A 20,000-nucleotide genomic window follows, 5' to 3' on the forward strand; every position below is an offset into this window, starting at 1 on the left:
ACGCAGAGCGGGAGACAGGCGACAGAAGGGTAGAGAGAAAAAATAAACAGGGTTGGAACAGACAGAGGCAGGGAGAGAGAGAAAGAGAGGGTGAAAAGGGGTGTGGAGTTGGAGAGAGCCAGAGAGAGAGAGAGAGAGAGAGAGAGAGAGAGAGAGAGAGAGAAAGAACTGTCAGTCCACTGCGATTGGAGCAAATTAAAAGATAATTTGTTTGCGTTCATGTGTTTGAATACGGGGCCTTTCCCAGAGCGGGGCTGGCTGACCCCTAGCTGAGCACTGGCCACTGGGGTTAATGAGGAATCTCTCACACACATCCTCCATTAATAACCTGACCACAGAGTCACACCACATACCCGCACACAAACAGAGTGACAGGACATGCTTTCGTCTCGCCACTGGCCAGGCCATCACTGTACATAGGAACTGGTTCTCAGCTGACTTGTCTGGTTAAATACAGTTGTAATATAATACAGTAAATGTAAGGGTAGAGCGTGGGGTTGTCATTGGTTCTGGGAGACTGGAGCGGTACAGACAGACTCTATGAGTGTCGGGGATTGGGTAAAAGAGAGGGACGATTAAAGGTGGACTGAAGATGGAGGGAATGAACAGAGGTTGAGAGAACTAGTGAAGAGGCAAAGTAGCCAAAAATGGTGTTGGGAATTTTGAGAATGTAAAAGATTGAAATAGACGTACAGAATATTAAAAAGCTGTAAAGCTGATGAAAGGATGGAATGAAATATGTGATATTTACATAGAGGGACTAAAGTAAAACTGGAAAAGAGATTTGGAGTCAACACATTGAACCAGGAGGAAAGAGTTGGGAGAGTAGACAGAGATAATTATTTTAATTGCACAGTGTGTGTGTTTTTTTGTACTCTGCTGGTGAGGTTGTGGGTGTTATGACAGTATGTGTGCGTGTGTGTGTGTGAGTGCATGTGCTCTGCTCAGCTCCATTAAGACATGAGGGGAATATCAGCCCTGAGATGTGATATATAGGTGCAGGTCATACAAGCCCTTAACAAGTAATGTCCTGGGAGCACAACTCGCCCAGGGGACCTCCGGACCATTTTACAGCCAAGCGGGCGAGACTGGGCCAGCGTGGCGTGACAGGTGGAGCGGTAAAGCCCTGCCCCGGGCTCATCAATAACACTGAGGAACGGCAGCAGGCAGACGCCACGGACAGCTACAAAGTTACAGAGCTACAATCACGACTAGGGCCCAAGTCCACATACCAACGCAGTGCAGAAAGAGAGCGAGAGTGAGAGAGAGAGAGAGAGAGAGAGAGAGAGAGAGCGAGAGAGATTAGGAAATTAGGAAATACATTACATATACAAAAGTATATGGACACCCCTTCAAATCGATGGATTCGGCTATTTCAGTCACACCCGTTGCTGACAGGTGTATAAAATCAAGTACACAGCCATGCAATCTCCATAGACAAACATGGCATAACTGAATAGCTCAGTGACTTTCAAGCTGGCACCATCATAGGATGCCACCTTTCCAACAAGTCAGTTCATCAAATGTCTGCCTTGCTAGAGCTGCCCCGGTCAACTGTGAGTGATGTTATTGTGGAAGTGGAAACATCTAGGGGCAGCAAAGGCTCAGCCGCGAAGTGGTAGGCCACACAAGCTCACAGAATTGGACTGCTGAGTGCTGAAGCGCCTAGAGCGTAAAAATAGTCTGTCCTCTGTTGCAACACTTGCAACAATTCCAAACTGCCTCTGGAAGCAACGTCAGCACAATAACTGTTTTTCGGGAGCTTCATGAAATGGGTTTCCATGGCCGATCATCCTAAGCCCAAGATCACCATGTGCATGTGATGAATCAAGCTTCACAACCTGGCAGTCCAACGGAAAAATCTGGGTTTGGCGGATGCCAGGAGAACGCTACCTGCCCGAATACATAGTGCTAACTATAAAGTTTGGTGGAGGAGGAATAATGGTCTGGGGCTGTTTTTCATGGTTCGGGCTAGCCCTCTTAGTGCCAGTGAAGGGAAATCTGAACACTACAGCATACAATAACATTCTAGATGATTATGTGCTTCCAACTTTGTGGCAATATTTTGGGGAAGGCCCTTTCCTGTTTCAGTATGACAGTGCACAAAGCGAGGTCATACAGAAATGATGTGGAAGAACTTGACTGGCCTGCCCTGAGCCCTGACCTCAACCCCATCAAACACCTTTGGGATGAATTGGAACGCCGACTGCGAGCCAGGCCTAATTGCCCAACATCGTTGCTCGACCTCACCAATGCTCTTGTGGATGAATGGAAGCAAGTCCCTGCAGCGATGTTCCAACATTTAGTGGAAAGCCTTTGCAGAAGAATGGAGGTTGTTATAACAGCAACGGGGGAACCAACTCCATATTATTGCCCATGATTTTGGAATGAGATATTTGACGTGCCCAATGGTACAACTACCTGAGACAAAATAATCTGTGCCTCTTGGTGGATTTGATCTGGGAGTGAAAGCTCTAAAATAAAAAGCTGCAAAGCTTCTATTCCATAAAAATAAAATTCTCCAAAATAAATATTCCTAACCAGATCTGGAGCAAAATATTCAGTAGTGTAATTTTACCAATTGCACTATATATGGAAGCGAAATTTGGGGTCCAGCCTGATTATAATCATTGGGAGAGAAACCCAATAGAATATCCACGTACAGATTTCTGCAGAATTGTCCTAAAAATCCAATAGAAAGTACCAAATAATGCACGCAGAGCAGAACTTGGAAGATTCCCTTGAATTGTAAATATTAAGGAAAGTACACAAACAATTTAGCACCATTTGAAATGAAGCCCCAAAACACCCATTCAATTCAAAGCGCTGGAAACCCAAGGGCTGTAACCTGATGAGTCCCCTATGTCAGCTGTTATTCTGGGTGACGGAGAAATCGCAAATTGTACTGCCAGATATTTTTTATTTGATTTATTTTACCTTTATTTAACTAGGCAAGTCAGTTAAGAACATATTATTATGATATGATATGTACAGTTGAAGTCGGAAGATTACATACACCTTAGCCAAATACATTTAAACTCAGTTTTTCATAATTCCTGACATTTAATCCTAGTAAAAATTCCCTGTTTTAGGTCAGTTAGGATCACCACTTTAGTTTTAAGAATGTGAAATGTCAGAAGAATAGTAGAGAGAATGATTTATTTCAGTTTTGATTTCTTTCATCACATTCCCAGTGGGTTAGAAGTTTACATACACTCAATTAGTATTTGGTAGCATTGCCTTTAAATTGTTTAACTTGGCTCAAACGTTTAGGGTAGCCTTCCACAAGCTTCCCACAATAAGTTGGGTGAATTTTGGCCCATTCCTCCTGACAGAGTTGGTGTAACTGAGTTGGGTTTGTAGGCCTCCTTGCTCACACATGCTTTTTCAGTTCTGCCCACAAATGTTCTATAGGACTGAGGCCAGGGCTTTGTGGCGGCCACTCCAATACCTTGACTTTGTTGTCCTTTAAGCCATTTTGCCACAACTTTGGAAGTGTGCTTGAGGTCATTGTCCATTTGGAAGACCCATTTGCGACCAAGCTTTAACTTCCCGACTGATGTCTTGAGATGTTGCTTCAATATATCCACATAATTTTCCTCCCTCATGATTCCATCTATTTTGTTAAGTGCACCAGTCCCTCTTGCAGCAAAGCACCTCCACAACATGATGCTGCCACCCCGTGCTTCACGATTGGGATGGTGTTCTTCAGCTTGTACCAGTCCCTCTCCCTTTTTCCTCCAAACATAACGATGGTCTTTATGGCCAAACAATTCTATTTTTTTTTCATCTGACCAGTGGTCATTTCTCCAAAAAGTACGATCTTCGTCCCCATGTGCAGTTGCAAACCGTAGTCTGGCTTTTTTATGGTGGTTTTGGAGCAGTGGGTTTTTCCTTGCTGAGCGGCCTTTCAGGTTATGTCGATATAGGACTCGTTTTACTGTGGATATAGATACTTTTGTACTTGTTTCCTCCAGCATCACACAAGGTCCTTTGCTGTTGTTCTGGGATTGATTTGCACTTTTCGCACCAGAGTACATTCATGTCTAGGAGACAGAACGCATCTCCTTCCTGAGCAGTATCAAGGCTGCGTGGACCCATGGTGTTTATACTTGTGTACTATTGTTTGTACAGATGAACGTGAAACCTTCAGGCGTTTGGAAATTGCTCCCAAGGATGAACCAGACTTTCTGAGGTCTTGGCTGATTTCTTTTCTTTTCATCGGAAAATGAAGAGGCGCTGAGTTTGAAGGTAGGCCTTGAAATACATCCACAGGTACACCTCCAATTGACTCAAACTATGTCAATTAGCCTAACAGAAGCTTCTAAAGCCATGACATCATTTTCTGGCATTTTCCAAGCTGTTTAAAGGCACAGTCAACGTAGTGTATGTAAACTGCTGAACCACTGGAATTGTGATACAGTGAATTATAAGTGAAATATTCTGTCTGTAAACAATTGTTAGAAAAATGACTTGTGTCTTTCATAAAGTAGATGTCCTAACCAACTTGCCAAAGCTGTAGTGTGTTAACAAGAAATTTGTGGATTGGTTGAAAAACAAGTTTTTAGGTAAACTTCAACTGTATATGATTGCCATAGCCTGAGGGACATCCCATGAACATTCCCTGGAGTTTTTACATTGCATATAACTTACAAGCAATACATAGTGTAACCATCATCCTCTTACATTTTGTTATTCATTTATTAGCCATTGTTTATCTTATTAAATTAAATGAATCGACCAAATATGACACAATACAACAGCAGTAGTGTTGTGCCTGTATACTTTATCTAGTGTTATTACTACTGCTACTGAAATTAACTATTGTTATTACATTTTAGTAAACGCTCTTATCCAGAGGGACTTACCGGAGCAATTAGGGTTAAGTGCCTTGCTGAAGGGCACATCGACAGACTTTTCACCTAGTCATCTCGAGGACTTGAACCAGCGACCTTTTGGTTACTGGTCCAGCGCTCTTAACTGCAAGGCTAACTGTATTTCATTATCCTCATTGCATTGTACTGTAATTACTGAAACACTGTACTACAATATTGCTTTGGCAATAAAGCAATAAAGCAATCTGAATGAGAGAGAGAGAGAGAGAGGGAGAGAGAGGGAGAGAGAGAGAGAGAGAGAGAGAGAGAGAGAGAGAGAGAGCACTTTCACAAATAGACAGGGAGAGAGAAAGGGAGCTACTTGAACTTAGACATAAAGATGGGAAACTAAGACCACTAATAGATGCAAAGCAAACTACCTACAGTAAGCCATGGAATGTAGATGAAAAACAGATAGTGGAGAAAATTATGTGACAGTTGAGTAAGGGTCAGGAGGGGAGAGGATGACCAAGGCTTACTTGGCCTCCAGGACAAGAGCCAGAATCCCGGCCGCGATGGGTGCAGCACTGGATGTCCCCGCAAAGTGGGTGACACAACCGTCCCCTAGATTGGACACTGTCACCTGCAGAGCACACAACAGAACACTGTACATTTCAGTTGCAACTTAACAAATATAATGGTGTACACACACACGACAACACATTTTTTTTTACGTGCAGGGTACACTCTTAGCAAAAAAGGTGCTATCAAAAACCTAAAAGGGTTACCCTTTGGAGAACCCTTTTGGTTCCAGGTCAAACCCTTTTGGGTTCTATGTAAAAAAAAAACACAAATGTGTTTACATCCCTTGTTAGTCAGTATTTCTCCTTTTCCAAGATAATACATTACATCCACCTGACAGTTGTGTCATATCGAGAAGCTGATTAAACAGCATGATCATTATGCAGGTGCCCCTTGTGCTGGGGACAATAAAAGGTCACTCTAAAATATGCAGTTTTTTCACGCAACACAATGCTACAGATGTCTCAAGTTTTGAGGGAGCCCGCAATTGGCATGCTGACTTCAGGAATGTCTAACAGAGCTGTTGCCAGAGAATTTAATGTTAATTTCTCTACCATAAGCCACCTCCAACGTCGTTGTAGAGAATTTGGCAGTACGTCCAACCGGCCTCACAACCGTAGAACATGTGTATAGCGTCGTGTGGGCGAGCGGTTTGCTGATATCAACGTCATGAACAGAGTGCCCCATAGTGGTGGTGGGGTTATGGTTTCGGCAGGCATAAGCGACGGACGACGAACACAAGAGCATTTTATCGATGGCAATCTGAATGCACAGAAATACCGTGACAAGATTGTGAGGCCCATTGTAAGGCCTATTTCTTTTTAAGGTATCTGTGGCTAACAGATCCATACCTGTATTCCCACATGTGAAATCCATAGATTAGGGCCTAATGACTTAATGACTGATTTCCTCACATGAACTGTAACTCAGTAAAATCCTTGAAATTGTTGCATGATGCGTTTGATATTTTTGTTCGGTATAGTTATTTAGACCATGCACCTGGGACAATTGTTGAATGTGAGTACACTCTTTTTTAACCAAAGAAACACATTCATACATAGTTAGCTATTATGCTCTCGGGTGAAGATTTCAGTGAAGCCACACGTGGGGGAACTGATTTTGTGACAGCGACCAGGGGAAATGTATCTCTCTCTCTCTCTCTCTCTCTCTCTCTCTCTCTCTCTCTCTCTCTCTCTCTCAATTTTGAGGAGTTAGCGAGGGAACTTTCAACTCGGGATAACCAGTCATATGAAAGCGAATCCTTCAGAACTAACCTGCTCCTCTACCTCCTCGGGTGCAGGTTAACCCAGGGCTACTCCACTTACCCTGAATGAAATGACTGAGCCACAAGTTGAGGACCGACGAAACCATATTCCCTCCCTCTTGCAAAGACTGTGTCATCATCCCATTCATTTGAGGAAGACGACTGAATACATATTTCATCAATCAAATGTTTCTGTCGTTGTGTTAAAATATAATCGCATTATACTGTACGTCGAGCAATGACAGAATGCATTTGAAACTTCACACAGTAAAACTTTTGTCTGAAAGTTTGTTGTCGATAGCGGTGGGAAAAAGGAGGCTTGTGGTTGTGCATTGATGAGCACACCGAAGTAGATCAGTAATAAAATAAAGACAGCACTTCTAAAAGCCTATTTCACAACATAAACCCGCTGAATTTGCAACGATAACTAACGATTTTTGGCACAACTGTAAATGTGGCACTGACTCGCACATGGAAGAGTTCAGTATATTCGACTAACCGTGCGCAACATGCAGCTCGCTACAGTTAGTGGCAGGCGGGCAAGCAACATCCACCGTCGTCGTACGGATGACGCCTGAGCTGAAATGTGACGCTAACTGAAGCTGGTTAGCTTTAGAAAACCTTGAGTAAATCTAGCTGGCTTTCGCAGGAAACACTTCTGAGCATGAATGTGGTGACTGACTGAATGCCTCAGGGGAGTAAGCCTGGAAGTAGCAGTAGTCACAGTCAGTGGTAGGTGTTACTGGGTAATATTAGACTGTTAGTCTGTATCCATGGAGCTGAGCATACAGACATGTTTCTTTCCTGGCCTTCGACTTTGTCACACTCCTGAACTGAGTGCACATCAACACCTCTCTTCCTTCTCTCGTTCCCTCTTCTTCTCTGCCACTTCAGCCGCGGTGCCACGCTTCACCTCCAATTAACACTTGCGACTGTGTGTGTGTGTGTGCATCCACACATATCTGCCAGCCACATCCTGCCCAGCAGCCTCCCAGGTCAACCGTGAGGCCGCTATAAATATCACAGCAGTTAACAGGCTGCTAACAGGAGCTAAAGAGCAGTGCTGCACTCGCTCTCACACAGTGTCGAATAGATACACACACACACACACACACACACACACACACACACACACACACACACACACACACACACACACACACACACACACACACACACACACACACACACACACACACACACATCATCAAATAGATATACACGCACGCACGCAGACACACCCACCCACATACACAGAGACTTACTAGGGGTAGTGTGTTTTCCAAACTGGCTCCAGTTAGAGTGACAGCCATGACAGCAGGGCAGGGCTCACCGAAAAAGGCGGGCTTGCCCATGTGAGTGACCGCACCGATGGCAATGCTGTAGACACTGTTGACATAGCCGTCTGCTCCACAGTGGTCGTTCACCAACCCACCATTACCAGACGCCCACACAAATATACTTCCTTTTCCACCTCGCCCCTGTATGAAGGTGAAAGAGAGCGGAGAGGGGAGTTGGTGGAAGGATAAAATTGAATAGAATAGAATTACATGGAATAGAGAAAAGCGAGCGTGCACGCGTGCATGAGTTTGTGTGTGTGGACGTGCATGTGTGCATGCATGTACAGTATGAGTGTGTGTATACTTGCGTGCCTGCATGTACTTTTCCTGTGTGTGTGTGTGTGTGTGTGTTATCCTTGCCTTCTGCGTGCCCAGCCTCAGTGCTTTCTGTGTGAGTGTCCCCGGCCCGGCCATCTCCTGTCCGTCGTCCCGCGGGCCCCAGCAGCACACGTACACATCGATGAAGTCGTTGTTGAAGGTCAGAGACGTGGCCTCCATGGAGTCAGTCACCGTGCCGTCCAGCAGACGGATACCTGGCCGGGTCAAAGGCCAGAGGTCAAGGGGCAGAGGGAAGAGGTCAGGGGGGACAGTTCACTCCAAGGATGATTTTTTTTACTGCACATTTATTATGATATCGATCTAGCCCTGTGAATTGGTTTGAACAGCTGTTAGCTTTTAGAGTTATAGTATGACACTAGAATAAAAACAGTGATTTTCAGAGGATATTTTTATTCAAATGTCCCAATACATTTTCTTGTTGATGCATACTTCTGCTATGGTCTGTACGGCTGTATTATATTAGTGATCCTCACAAAAAAAACGAATTACAACAACTCAAACCCAAAATGAGGTGTTCAATTAGGTCTGTATGGCTCAATAATAGTGTGTCCCTGTCAAATCCAAACACAAACACTGATTAGATATATTTCTCTCGTCATTCACAAATACAGCTGAATATCAACACCTAAACTGGCTGCAATAGACGTATTGATTGCTGGGCTTCATCGAAGGAATGCGCTGCAAATGCATTGTTCTGTTGTGGATCCGCCTGTGGTCCCTTTGTCCTCGTTATCAAGCCTCAGCGCTATGACTCACTTTAACTAGGTCTGCCTCCCAAAAACCCACCCTATTCCCTATTTTTTTTGGTGCACTGCTTTTGACCACGGCCCATCAAACGTAGTACGCTATATGGGAAATAGGGTGCCATTTGGGACTCATACATTATCTCGCCAGCTTATGTCATAACCAATCACTGGCATTGCATTACCCTGTTGTCATTTGCCTTTTATTGAGCCATTTCATTACATTTGATGGGTGATCGTCCTCGTAGCATGTTACCACCGCACTGCTACATATCATATCATTTCTCTGGTAATATAAACACGGCTCTTCTCGTCTTCACGAACGCACTGTCACTCTACTGCTCATTGTCACCTCGCCTAGCGTCTCCTACTCAGTCCGACTGAGTCATGGAATGATTGAATCATAATGGTATACTGCATTAGACAATATCATGTCTCGTAGACAATGTACGTTTGTCAGAGTACAGTGCAATCCTATTATATGTACATATTATGGTACAATCATTCAACTTCTACCGGTATTTCCTTTTGATAGATTACATTGGCATGGACGCGGGCAGTGTTGTACTCACCACCGATCCTGGCGTTGAAAGCGATGCCCACGCCACAGTAAGAGTTGTTGGCCTCCATGGCCACTTCCCCTGCACACCGGGTGCCATGACTGGGACAGGTCAGAACGTTATGTCGTACACATGCACACACAAACATGCACGCACATAAACACGCAGGCACTCTTCTCACGCACGCACACACACAAAACAAAAAACGACTGTATCTCTGCGCAAGTTTTGACAAAGGACAACCCATTCCAAAAATGAGGAAACAAAACTTCAAAGGGAAAGACGACTGCAAATAGTGAGAGATGACAGGGGAACACGAAGAATGAGAGAGGGGGGTGAAAAGAGTGAGATGACAGGGGAACACGAAGAATGAGAGAGGGGGGTGAAAAGAGTGAGATGACAGGGGAACACGAAGAATGAGAGAGGGGGGTGAAAAGAGTGAGATGACAGGGGAACACGAAGAATGAGAGAGGGGGGTGAAAAGAGTGAGATGACAGGGGAACACGAAGAATGAGAGAGGGGGGTGAAAAGAGTGAGATGACAGGGGAACACGAAGAATGAGAGTGGGGGGTGAAAAGAGTGAGATGACAGGGGAACACGAAGAATGAGAGAGGGGGGTGAAAAGAGTGAGATGACAGGGGAACACGAAGAATGAGAGAGGGGGGTGAAAAGAGTGAGATGACAGGGGAACACGAAGAATGAGAGAGGGGGGGGTGAAAAGAGTGAGATGACAGGGGAACACGAAGAATGAGAGTGGGTGGTGAAAAGAGTGAGATGACAGGGGAACACGAAGAATGAGAGAGGGGGGTGAAAAGAGTGAGACGAATGTAGGGATTAAGAAGCGCGTTACCCGTTCTCCTCGTCTCTGAGTGGCATGGGGTCATGGGAAAGGCCGTGGGAGCCGCGCAGGTCAAAACTGGCCAAGGCCTCCTGAGAGACACACCATCGTGTAATGTCAGGGAACAACATGGAGAGCATGTAGCCTGATCCCAGATCTGTTATTAGCTGTACAACTTTTATGGTTGTTAGGGGTTGGCTATACAGCACGATCGGGTCTGGCATCAGAATTGGGAGGACGTGGAAATGACACAGGAGGTAATAAAACGGCATTTCTAGAAGCATATTGATGTGTCATGATGGTCGTCTATGTGTTGTCCTGCTCTCTCATTCTATACGGGGGGGACAAGCTGTTCACTGCGAGGGGAGGAGAGGACAGGCTACACAGCAGATAAATGATGTGTGTCTATCGAGTCAAATGTGATCAAGGAGGTGCACTCGAGGAGACAGGAGTCAGAGTATAACCTCATGTAGCCCTGCTTCAATCTCTCTCTCAGGCTGAACCTGAGTGCCAAACTACATGTTGGCCTGTTGGCTTTGATCTGAACAGTGGCTCTCAGATTATAAATGATAGAAAGCAGTAGTAGCCAGTCAATTGTCTGGCAGTCAGTCCACTACAGCGCCTCTACTCTGGGTGAGTTGGTGTAGAGTGCAGTCGCCCCTAGACGCTGATCTTGGGTCAGTTTACAATTTCCCCCACTAATGGTTAGGGTTGGGATTCGAGGAGGAGAAGCTGATCCTAGATCTGTATCTAGGTTGAAACTTCACCCGAAGCAGTTAGCAGCGCTCCACTATAGCTTCATCAATTTGACATGGGTGTTAATCTATCTGCTTTATAGCATTATCTACTGTACATACAGTAAATGCTTCATGAATGAATTGTGTAATGGCCCATTAGGACAGATGATATAGATGGTCACTTCAAAATAAACCGATCAAGTTTACTCACAAAGTTTCTCTTCAGATCCGTGTTTGTATGATCCACACCTAAAGGGGAGGCAGGAAAGTAAATATCAGTGTTTGTACATAAAAGCTACAAATGAGGGATACAGGAGCTGAAAGGATGCATGATTTAACACGCAATGAGTCTGGATGTTCCTCCATTCTCTCTTCTTTGAACCTGAAGGGATTTCTAAAAAATGTAAGCGGTCCGGCTGGGAGAGAGAAGACGAGGAGAGGAGAGGAAAAAGAGACAGAGAGGATGCAGAGGACAGAGAGGATGCAGAGGACAGAGATGATGCAGAGGACAGAGAGGATGCAGAGGACAGAGAGGATGCAGAGGACAGCGAGGATGCAGAGGACAGAGAGGATGCAGAGGACAGAGAGGATGCAGAGGACAGAGAGGATGCAGAGGACAGCGAGGATGCAGAGGACAGAGAGGATGCAGAGGACAGAGAGGATGCAGAGGACAGAGAGGATGCAGAGGACAGAGAGGATGCAGAGGACAGCGAGGATGCAGAGGACAGAGAGGATGCAGAGGACAGAGAGGATGCAGAGGACAGAGAGGATGCAGAGGACAGAGAGGATGCAGAGGACAGAGAGGATGCAGAGGACAGAGAGGATGCAGAGGACAGAGAGGATGCAGAGGACAGAGAGGATACAGAGGACAGAGAGGATGCAGAGGACAGAGAGGATGCAGAGGACAGAGAGGATGCAGATGGGATGCAGGATGCTCTCTACTTCAATCTCTCCATCTCTCCTGCCCCCTCTCTCTCTCCCCTTTTCTTTCTCCTGTGGAACGGGCTCTCTGCTAGGTCCTTTTTCTGCTCTCTCACCCCATCTCTCCCTCTTTTCCTCCTCCCTCCATCTCCCCTCCCTCTCTCTTCTCCTGTGGCTGAGCCCCTGCGGACTCTAGCTATACTTTCTCAATCTGTCTCTATCTCTCCCTCCCTCCCTCCTCCCTCTCATCCCCATCTCTCCATCTCTCTTCCCCTCTTTCTCTTCTCTCCTCCTGTTGCAGGGCCCCTGTGGACTCTCTCACAGACAGGCGAATGGAGGCCCCAGGAGGGCCCGGCCCGCTCTGCCACACACACACACGCACAAACACGCTCACACACACACAGGACGCGCCAGCCCTTTGTCCCACACAGGCTGTGCCGCCAGGTTGCCATGACAACCCACCGTTGACCGAGGCGGCCTGATTGTGTTCATCTGTGAAGGGTTAGAGCCCGGGTGAGTACAAGCACACCACGCCTGGCCACAACCTCCGTCTCTCTCTCTCTCTCTCTCTCTCTCTCTCTCTCTCTCTCTCCTTCCTCCTCTCTCTGTGTGTGTGTGTGAATCTTAGCCTCCCAGTAAATATGTCCCTCTCCATATCTCTATCCTCTCTTTTCTCTCGCCGCATTCTCTTTTTCTTCCAGTCTCCCTTCTGTCCTTCTTTCGTTTCCTCTCCGAGCCCAACAGCCAGCTTAATAGATCATGGAGACCAAAAAGAAATCAACCCATTATCATTGACATATACTAACAGTGAACTCAAAATCTACATCTACCTGTAGTAGAGAGAATCCCCTCCTGTGAGCATCACCTGTATAAAGCCTGGGCCTGTCTGGGTCTGTTCTCTGAGGTGTAGTGAATTACCACCAGGCTGCCGCTGGTGAAGGAGCTCGCCTTGTTAACAAAGTTCAGTGAGCAGCGTTTCTGTGTGCGTGAGTGCATGAATGTGCGTCCGCATTCGTGAGTGCTTGTGTGTCAGCTGTGATTCTGTGTGCGCGTGTGTGTGTGTGACTGTGCGTGTGTGTGTGTGTGTGTGTGAGTACGGGCGTGAGTGTGCGTGTGTGAACAGCGTTTCTCTGTGTGTATGTGTGTGTTTATGCGTCCAAGTGTGTGTCTGAGCCGTCTTCACACTACTCAAGTCACCGCTAAGAGGTGACACACACCGCTCACCGCTGCAGGGATGTCATCAGGCATTATCGTCAAGCCACCGAGGGAGGGGACACGGAGGGGCACAGAGGACAAACCCACAGCCTTGTCCCCCCTGACTGAGGAGGCTCCCGTGGGCGGCCGGTGACAACAGTAACGATGATGGGATGTGGTGTGGTGGTAATCATCCTGAAAATAGCCATGTCTAACAGGGCAGCCCTCTGCCAGCCTAATGAAGATCTCAGCAGCCACAGTGGAAATTAGCCGTCCAACATTGGCTTTAAAGGAGTGATGTGGTTTGTGTGTGTCTGTGTGTTGAGGATGTTGGGTTTGTGGGGGGGGAGTGGCGGCTCTGTGTGTGTTTGTGTGGGCGCGTGTGTGTGTGTTTCTCTGTGTGTGTGTGTGTAGTATCTAATGCTCCCCGTCATGAAGAGACATTGTAACATAAAACGGGGTTCTAGGAAAGGCTGGTGAAAGTACAAACACACCATGCTTGTCTTCTGCACACACCACACACTCAAACACCCACATACAGTGCCTTGCGAAAGTATTCGGCCCCCTTGAACTTTGCGACCTTTTGCCACATTTCAGGCTTTAAACATAAAGATATAAAACTGTATTTTTTTGTGAAGAATCAACAACAAGTGGGACACAATCATGAAGTGGAACGACATTTATTGGATATTTCAAACTTTTTTAACAAATCAAAAACTGAAAAATTGGGCGTGCAAAATTATTCAGCCCCCTTAAGTTAATACTTTGTAGCGCCACCTTTTGCTGCGATTACAGCTGTAAGTCGCTTGGGGTATGTCTCTATCAGTTTTGCACATCGAGAGACTGACATTTGTTCCCATTCCTCCTTGCAAAACAGCTCGAGCTCAGTGAGGTTGGATGGAGAGCATTTGTGAACAGCAGTTTTCAGTTCTTTCCACAGATTCTCGATTGGATTCAGGTCTGGACTTTGACTTGGCCATTCTAACACCTGGATATGTTTATTTTTGAACCATTCCATTGTAGATGTTGCTTTATGTTTTGGATCATTGTCTTGTTGGAAGACAAATCTATGTCCCAGTCTCAGGTCTTTTGCAGACTCCATCAGGTTTTCTTCCAGAATGGTCCTGTATTTGGCTCCATCCATCTTCCCATCAATTTTAACCATCTTCCCTGTCCCTGCTGAAGAAAAGCAGGCCCAAACCATGATGCTGCCACCACTATGTTTGACAGTGGGGATGGTGTGTTCAGCTGTGTTGCTTTTACGCCAAACATAACGTTTTGCATTGTTGCCAAAAAGTTCAATTTTGCTTTAATCTGACCAGAGCACCTTCTTCCACATGTTTGGTGTGTCTCCCAGGTGGCTTGTGGCAAACTTTAAACAACACTTTTTATGGATATCTTTAAGAAATGGCTTTCTTCTTGCCAATCTTCCATAAAGGCCAGATTTGTGCAATATACGACTGATTGTTGTCCTATGGACAGAGTCTCCCACCTCAGCTGTAGATCTCTGAAGTTCATCCAGAGTGATCATGAGCCTCTTGGCTGCATCTCGGATCAGTCTTCTCCTTGTATGAGCTGAAAGTTTAGAGGGACGGCCAGGTCTTGGTAGATTTGCAGTGGTCTGATACTCCTTCCATTTCAATATTATCGCTTGCACAGTGCTCCTTGGGATGTTTAAAGCTTGGGAAATCTTTTTGTATCCAAATCCGGCTTTAAACTTCTTCACAACAGTATCTCGGACCTGCCTGGTGTGTTCCCTGTTCTTCATGATGCTCTCTGCGCTTTTGACGGACCTCTGAGACTATCACAGTGCAGGTGCATTTATACGGAGACTTGATTACACACAGGTGGATTGTATTTATCATCATTAGTCATTTAGGTCAACATTGGATCATTCAGAGATCCTCACTGAACTTCTGGAGAGAGTGTGTGAACAGCGTTTCTCTGTGTGTATGTGTGTGTTTATGCGTCCAAGTGTGTGTCTGAGCCGTCTTCACACTACTCAAGTCACCGCTAAGAGGTGACACACACCGCTCACCGCTGCAGGGATGTCATCAGGCATTATCGTCAAGCCACCGAGGGAGGGGACACGGAGGGGCACAGAGGACAAACCCACAGCCTTGTCCCCCCTGACTGAGGAGGCTCCCGTGGGCGGCCGGTGACAACAGTAACGATGATGGGATGTGGTGTGGTGGTAATCATCCTGATAATAGCCATGTCTAACAGGGCAGCCCTCTGCCAGCCTAATGAAGATCTCAGCAGCCACAGTGGAAATTAGCCGTCCAACATTGGCTTTAAAGGAGTGATGTGGTTTGTGTGTGTCTGTGTGTTGAGGATGTTGGGTTTGTGGGGGGGGAGTGGCGGCTCTGTGTGTGTTTGTGTGGGCGCGTGTGTGTGTGTTTCTCTGTGTGTGTGTGTGTAGTATCTAATGCTCCCCGTCATGAAGAGACATTGTAACATAAAACGGGGTTCTAGGAAAGGCTGGTGAAAGTACAAACACACCATGCTTGTCTTCTGCACACACCACACACTCAAACACCCACATACAGTGCCTTGCGAAAGTATTCGGCCCCCTTGAACTTTGCGACCTTTTGCCACATTTCAGGCTTTAAACATAAAGATATAAAACTGTATTTTTTTGTGAAGAATCAACAACAAGTGGGACACAATCATGAAGTGGAACGACATTTATTGGATATTTCAAACTTTTTTAACAAATCAAATCAGAGCACCTTCTTCCACATGTTTGGTGTGTCTCCCAGGTGGCTTGTGGCAAACTTTAAACAACACTTTTTATGGATATCTTTAAGAAATGGCTTTCTTCTTGCCAATCTTCCATAAAGGCCAGATTTGTGCAATATACGACTGATTGTTGTCCTATGGACAGAGTCTCCCACCTCAGCTGTAGATCTCTGAAGTTCATCCAGAGTGATCATGAGCCTCTTGGCTGCATCTCTGATCAGTCTTCTCCTTGTATGAGCTGAAAGTTTAGAGGGACGGCCAGGTCTTGGTAGATTTGCAGTGGTCTGATACTCCTTCCATTTCAATATTATCGCTTGCACAGTGCTCCTTGGGATGTTTAAAGCTTGGGAAATCTTTTTGTATCCAAATCCGGCTTTAAACTTCTTCACAACAGTATCTCGGACCTGCCTGGTGTGTTCCCTGTTCTTCATGATGCTCTCTGCGCTTTTGACGGACCTCTGAGACTATCACAGTGCAGGTGCATTTATACGGAGACTTGATTACACACAGGTGGATTGTATTTATCATCATTAGTCATTTAGGTCAACATTGGATCATTCAGAGATCCTCACTGAACTTCTGGAGAGAGTTTGCTGCACTGAAAGTAAAGGGGCTGAATAATTTTGCACGCCCAATTTTTCAGTTTTTGATTTGTTCAAAAAGTTTTAAATATCCAATAAATGTCGTTCCACTTCATGATTGTGTCCCACTTGTTGTTGATTCTTCACAAAAAAATACAGTTTTATATCTTTATGTTTGAAGCATGAAATGTGGCAAAAGGTTGCAAAGTTCAAGGGGGCCGAATACTTTCGCAAGGCACTGTATTTCGTGCACATTCAAGTGCATCAAGGTATACAGAGTCAGAGAGCAGACAGGCATGTCTCAGCTAGACGGAACACTGTAGGTGGTGGAGCAAATGTAAAACATGCGATGAATACAAATGCCTTGAACCTGAGTGACCCGGTCTGAAGTGTGTGCGTGTGTGTGTGCGTGCATCTGCGCGCCTGCGTACGTGTGTTTGTGTAGGTTTACGTGTGTGTGTGTGTGTGTGTGTGTGTGTGTGCGTGCAGCAGGCAGTACTCTGTCTCTTTGTGCCCTGTATTCATCGTGGACCTCAGGGTCGAACACACACAAATCACACATATAGATGCGCAGGGGCCATTTTGTGGCAACAACGAGCCGGGAGCAGCAGTGGCAATGAATACACATCACTTCAGAGGAGACCAAACACACCTGGGTCTCACTTCCTGCTCTCACATTTGCCTGATTTTCTAAAAGATTCACAGTAAATAGGGCTAGCTAACCTCTTCCTTTTCTTACAAACGTAACGTGGCCATATTGCATCGGCGGAGCGTGGGGTTTGTATGTGTATTATGTGGAGGATGTAGATATCTGTAGACCGACGACTACGCCACTGAGAAGATCAATGAAATTGTATTGAGTTGAAAATGATATGTGTCCAACACCCCGAGCTATTCATGTCTGTGAGTCTATCTACCCACTTACCTGAATTTAACCAGGTAGGTTACTATGGATCTTTTACAATACAGACCTGGCAACAAAAGAGTGTCAACTTCGTCTGTGTCTAGTTCACGCAGTTTATCATTCTCAGTGTCTAAAACTGGCTGTGTGTCTCACGTTGTCATATAATCCCACACTAATCCTACTCTCGCCACACGCCTCTGGGAGAGTGTGTGTGTTCACGCAAGTGCGTGTGTGTGCGGGCGAGGTGGGACGCTGTGGCGCGGGGAAGCTGGTGTTATCGTGGCGATAGCGGTGGCGAGGGTGAGACTTCCTGCCCCCACACCTCCCTCCAATTAATCAGCGACGTCGTTAAGAGCGCCCGGGTGGACATGGAGACCTGCCCATAATTAGGGAGCTTTGTTCAGAGCTGGCTGTGAGGGGCTGTGGAGGGGCTGCAAAGGGGGCGGGAGAGCAGAGTGTGTGTGTGTGTGTGTGTGTGTGTGTGTGTGTGTGTGTGTGTGTGTGTGTGTGTGTGTGTGTGTGTGTGTGTGTGTGTGTGGAAGGAGGGAGGGAGGGAGGGAGAGAGGAAGAGTGTGGTGTGTGTGAGGGTGAGCTGTAAAGTGGGACATTAGTATTCAGGCGGCTCAGAGCGCCCCTACCGTTTCCCTGCCTGCCTCCCCACAGACCCTCTCTCTCCCTGGACACTGGAAGAGGCTGAGTAGGTTGGGCTGAAGTGGCGGTGGGTAGCTGGTTACAGTACCAGAGTCCTAATGTGGAGGACAGGTAGGGTGGGGGTCATTTAGGAATAGACCAACTGTAACCCATGTCAATTGTAAGAGAACCTGAAGCCTCATCCACACCTCACTCAAAACCTTTACATCCACCCTAATATCAACTATCTGCTCTCCACAGCTTTGGGTTTTCAACTAAGTGTCTGTCTTGGCAGCATCAATTGTCCTTCAACAATCCATATTTCAATGGCTTATAGTCATATAATGACTTAACTTGCATAGCTGACCCTTTGTTTTTGTCTCTGGCCAACAGTGACAGAGACACACCCATAGAAGTCGATGTCATCTGTGTGTGTTTTCATCTCAGCCAATCAGAGAGAGAGAGAGAGAGAGAGAGAGAGAGAGAGAGAGAGAGTGGGTTACAGGTCTGCGTTGCACACCAATCTCAGCCAATCAGAGAGTGAGCGGGTTACAGGACTGCGTTGCACACCAATCTCAGCCAATACAGCACACTGACATCATGTTCATCTATGTGTGTTTTCATCTCAGCCAATTCAGCACCTGACATCATGTTCATCTGTGTGTGTTTTCATCTCAGCCAATTCAGCACACTGACATCATGTTCATCTGTGTGTGTTTTCATCTCAGCCAATTCAGCACACTGACATCATGTTCATCTGTCTGTGTTTTCATCTCAGCCAATTCAGCACACTGACATCATGTTCATCTGTGTGTGTTTTCATCTCAGCCAATTCAGCACACTGACATCATGTTCATCTGTGTGTGTTTTCATCTCAGCCAATTCAGCACACTGACATCATGTTCATCTGTGTGTGTTTTCATCTCAGCCAATTCAGCACACTGACATCATGTTCATCTGTGTGTGTTTTCATCTCAGCCAATTCAGCACACTGACATCATGTTCATCTGTCTGTGTTTTCATCTCAGCCAATTCAGCACACTGACATCATGTTCATCTGTGTGTGTTTTCATCTCAGCCAATTCAGCACACTGACATCATGTTCATCTGTGTGTGTTTTCATCTCAGCCAATTCAGCACACTGACATCATGTTCATCTGTGGATGGATATAGGTGGATGAGAAGACATGCTAATAATCTCCCACTCTGCCTGTCCTCCATGACTGTATTCCGCTCTGTTCCTCTCCCTACCTATCTCTTTCCTCACTTTTTCTCTCCCCCCTCCCCCCACTCCCTCTCATCCCTGGTTCCGTGTCTCTCCTCCCCGGTTGTGTGTCTCTCTCCTCCATGTATCTTTCCCTTTCTCTTCCTCTCCTGCCTCTCCCTGTATTTCTGCTCTGCTCTCTTGGTGTCTGATCACAGTGGATGAGTGATTATGTTATTAAGGTTATTGTCATGTTCTGGGACATTACAGTAATAACAACAACAGTGGTGAGATGCAACAAAGCGCACACTGCATCACACACATCACGCCACCTTCCCATCTTGGCTGGGTGTCTCTTACAAAACAACCCATTACTAAAGCAGCAATGTGACATCCTCACCCAATCCACTGACCACCAGAGCAGTTAAAGAACTGGGCACACACATCAGTTCCAAATCTACTTTTGATTGATATTTGATTACATTGTCTAATGTGGATTCAGTGTGAAATCAACAACACTTGGAGCCATGTCAACGGATTGTGGTTAAAAGATGTCTGGAAAATAAGACTTAACTCACAAAATGTGAGTATGTTGATTACGTTTTGC

The 20,000-nt window shown here is 46.0% G+C and overlaps 1 protein-coding gene across 1 annotated transcript in view; it reads right to left on the minus strand.

The window, feature by feature from the left end:
• LOC139385550 (PC3-like endoprotease variant B) overlaps positions 1-20,000 on the minus strand; it is a 151,724-nt gene that overhangs the window by 58,016 nt on the left and 73,708 nt on the right. Inside the window, exons 8-13 of the mRNA XM_071130706.1 lie at positions 11,429-11,466; positions 10,493-10,572; positions 9,655-9,743; positions 8,361-8,533; positions 7,926-8,141; positions 5,354-5,457 (exon numbers count right to left, since the gene is read on the minus strand). Of these exons, the coding sequence (XP_070986807.1) occupies positions 5,354-5,457; positions 7,926-8,141; positions 8,361-8,533; positions 9,655-9,743; positions 10,493-10,572; positions 11,429-11,466 (700 nt within the window). The remainder of the gene's footprint in view (positions 1-5,353; positions 5,458-7,925; positions 8,142-8,360; positions 8,534-9,654; positions 9,744-10,492; positions 10,573-11,428; positions 11,467-20,000) is intronic.

This window comes from Oncorhynchus clarkii, chromosome 3, assembly GCF_045791955.1.
Source record: "Oncorhynchus clarkii lewisi isolate Uvic-CL-2024 chromosome 3, UVic_Ocla_1.0, whole genome shotgun sequence".
In the NCBI taxonomy this organism is placed as follows: Eukaryota; Metazoa; Chordata; class Actinopteri; order Salmoniformes; family Salmonidae; genus Oncorhynchus; species Oncorhynchus clarkii.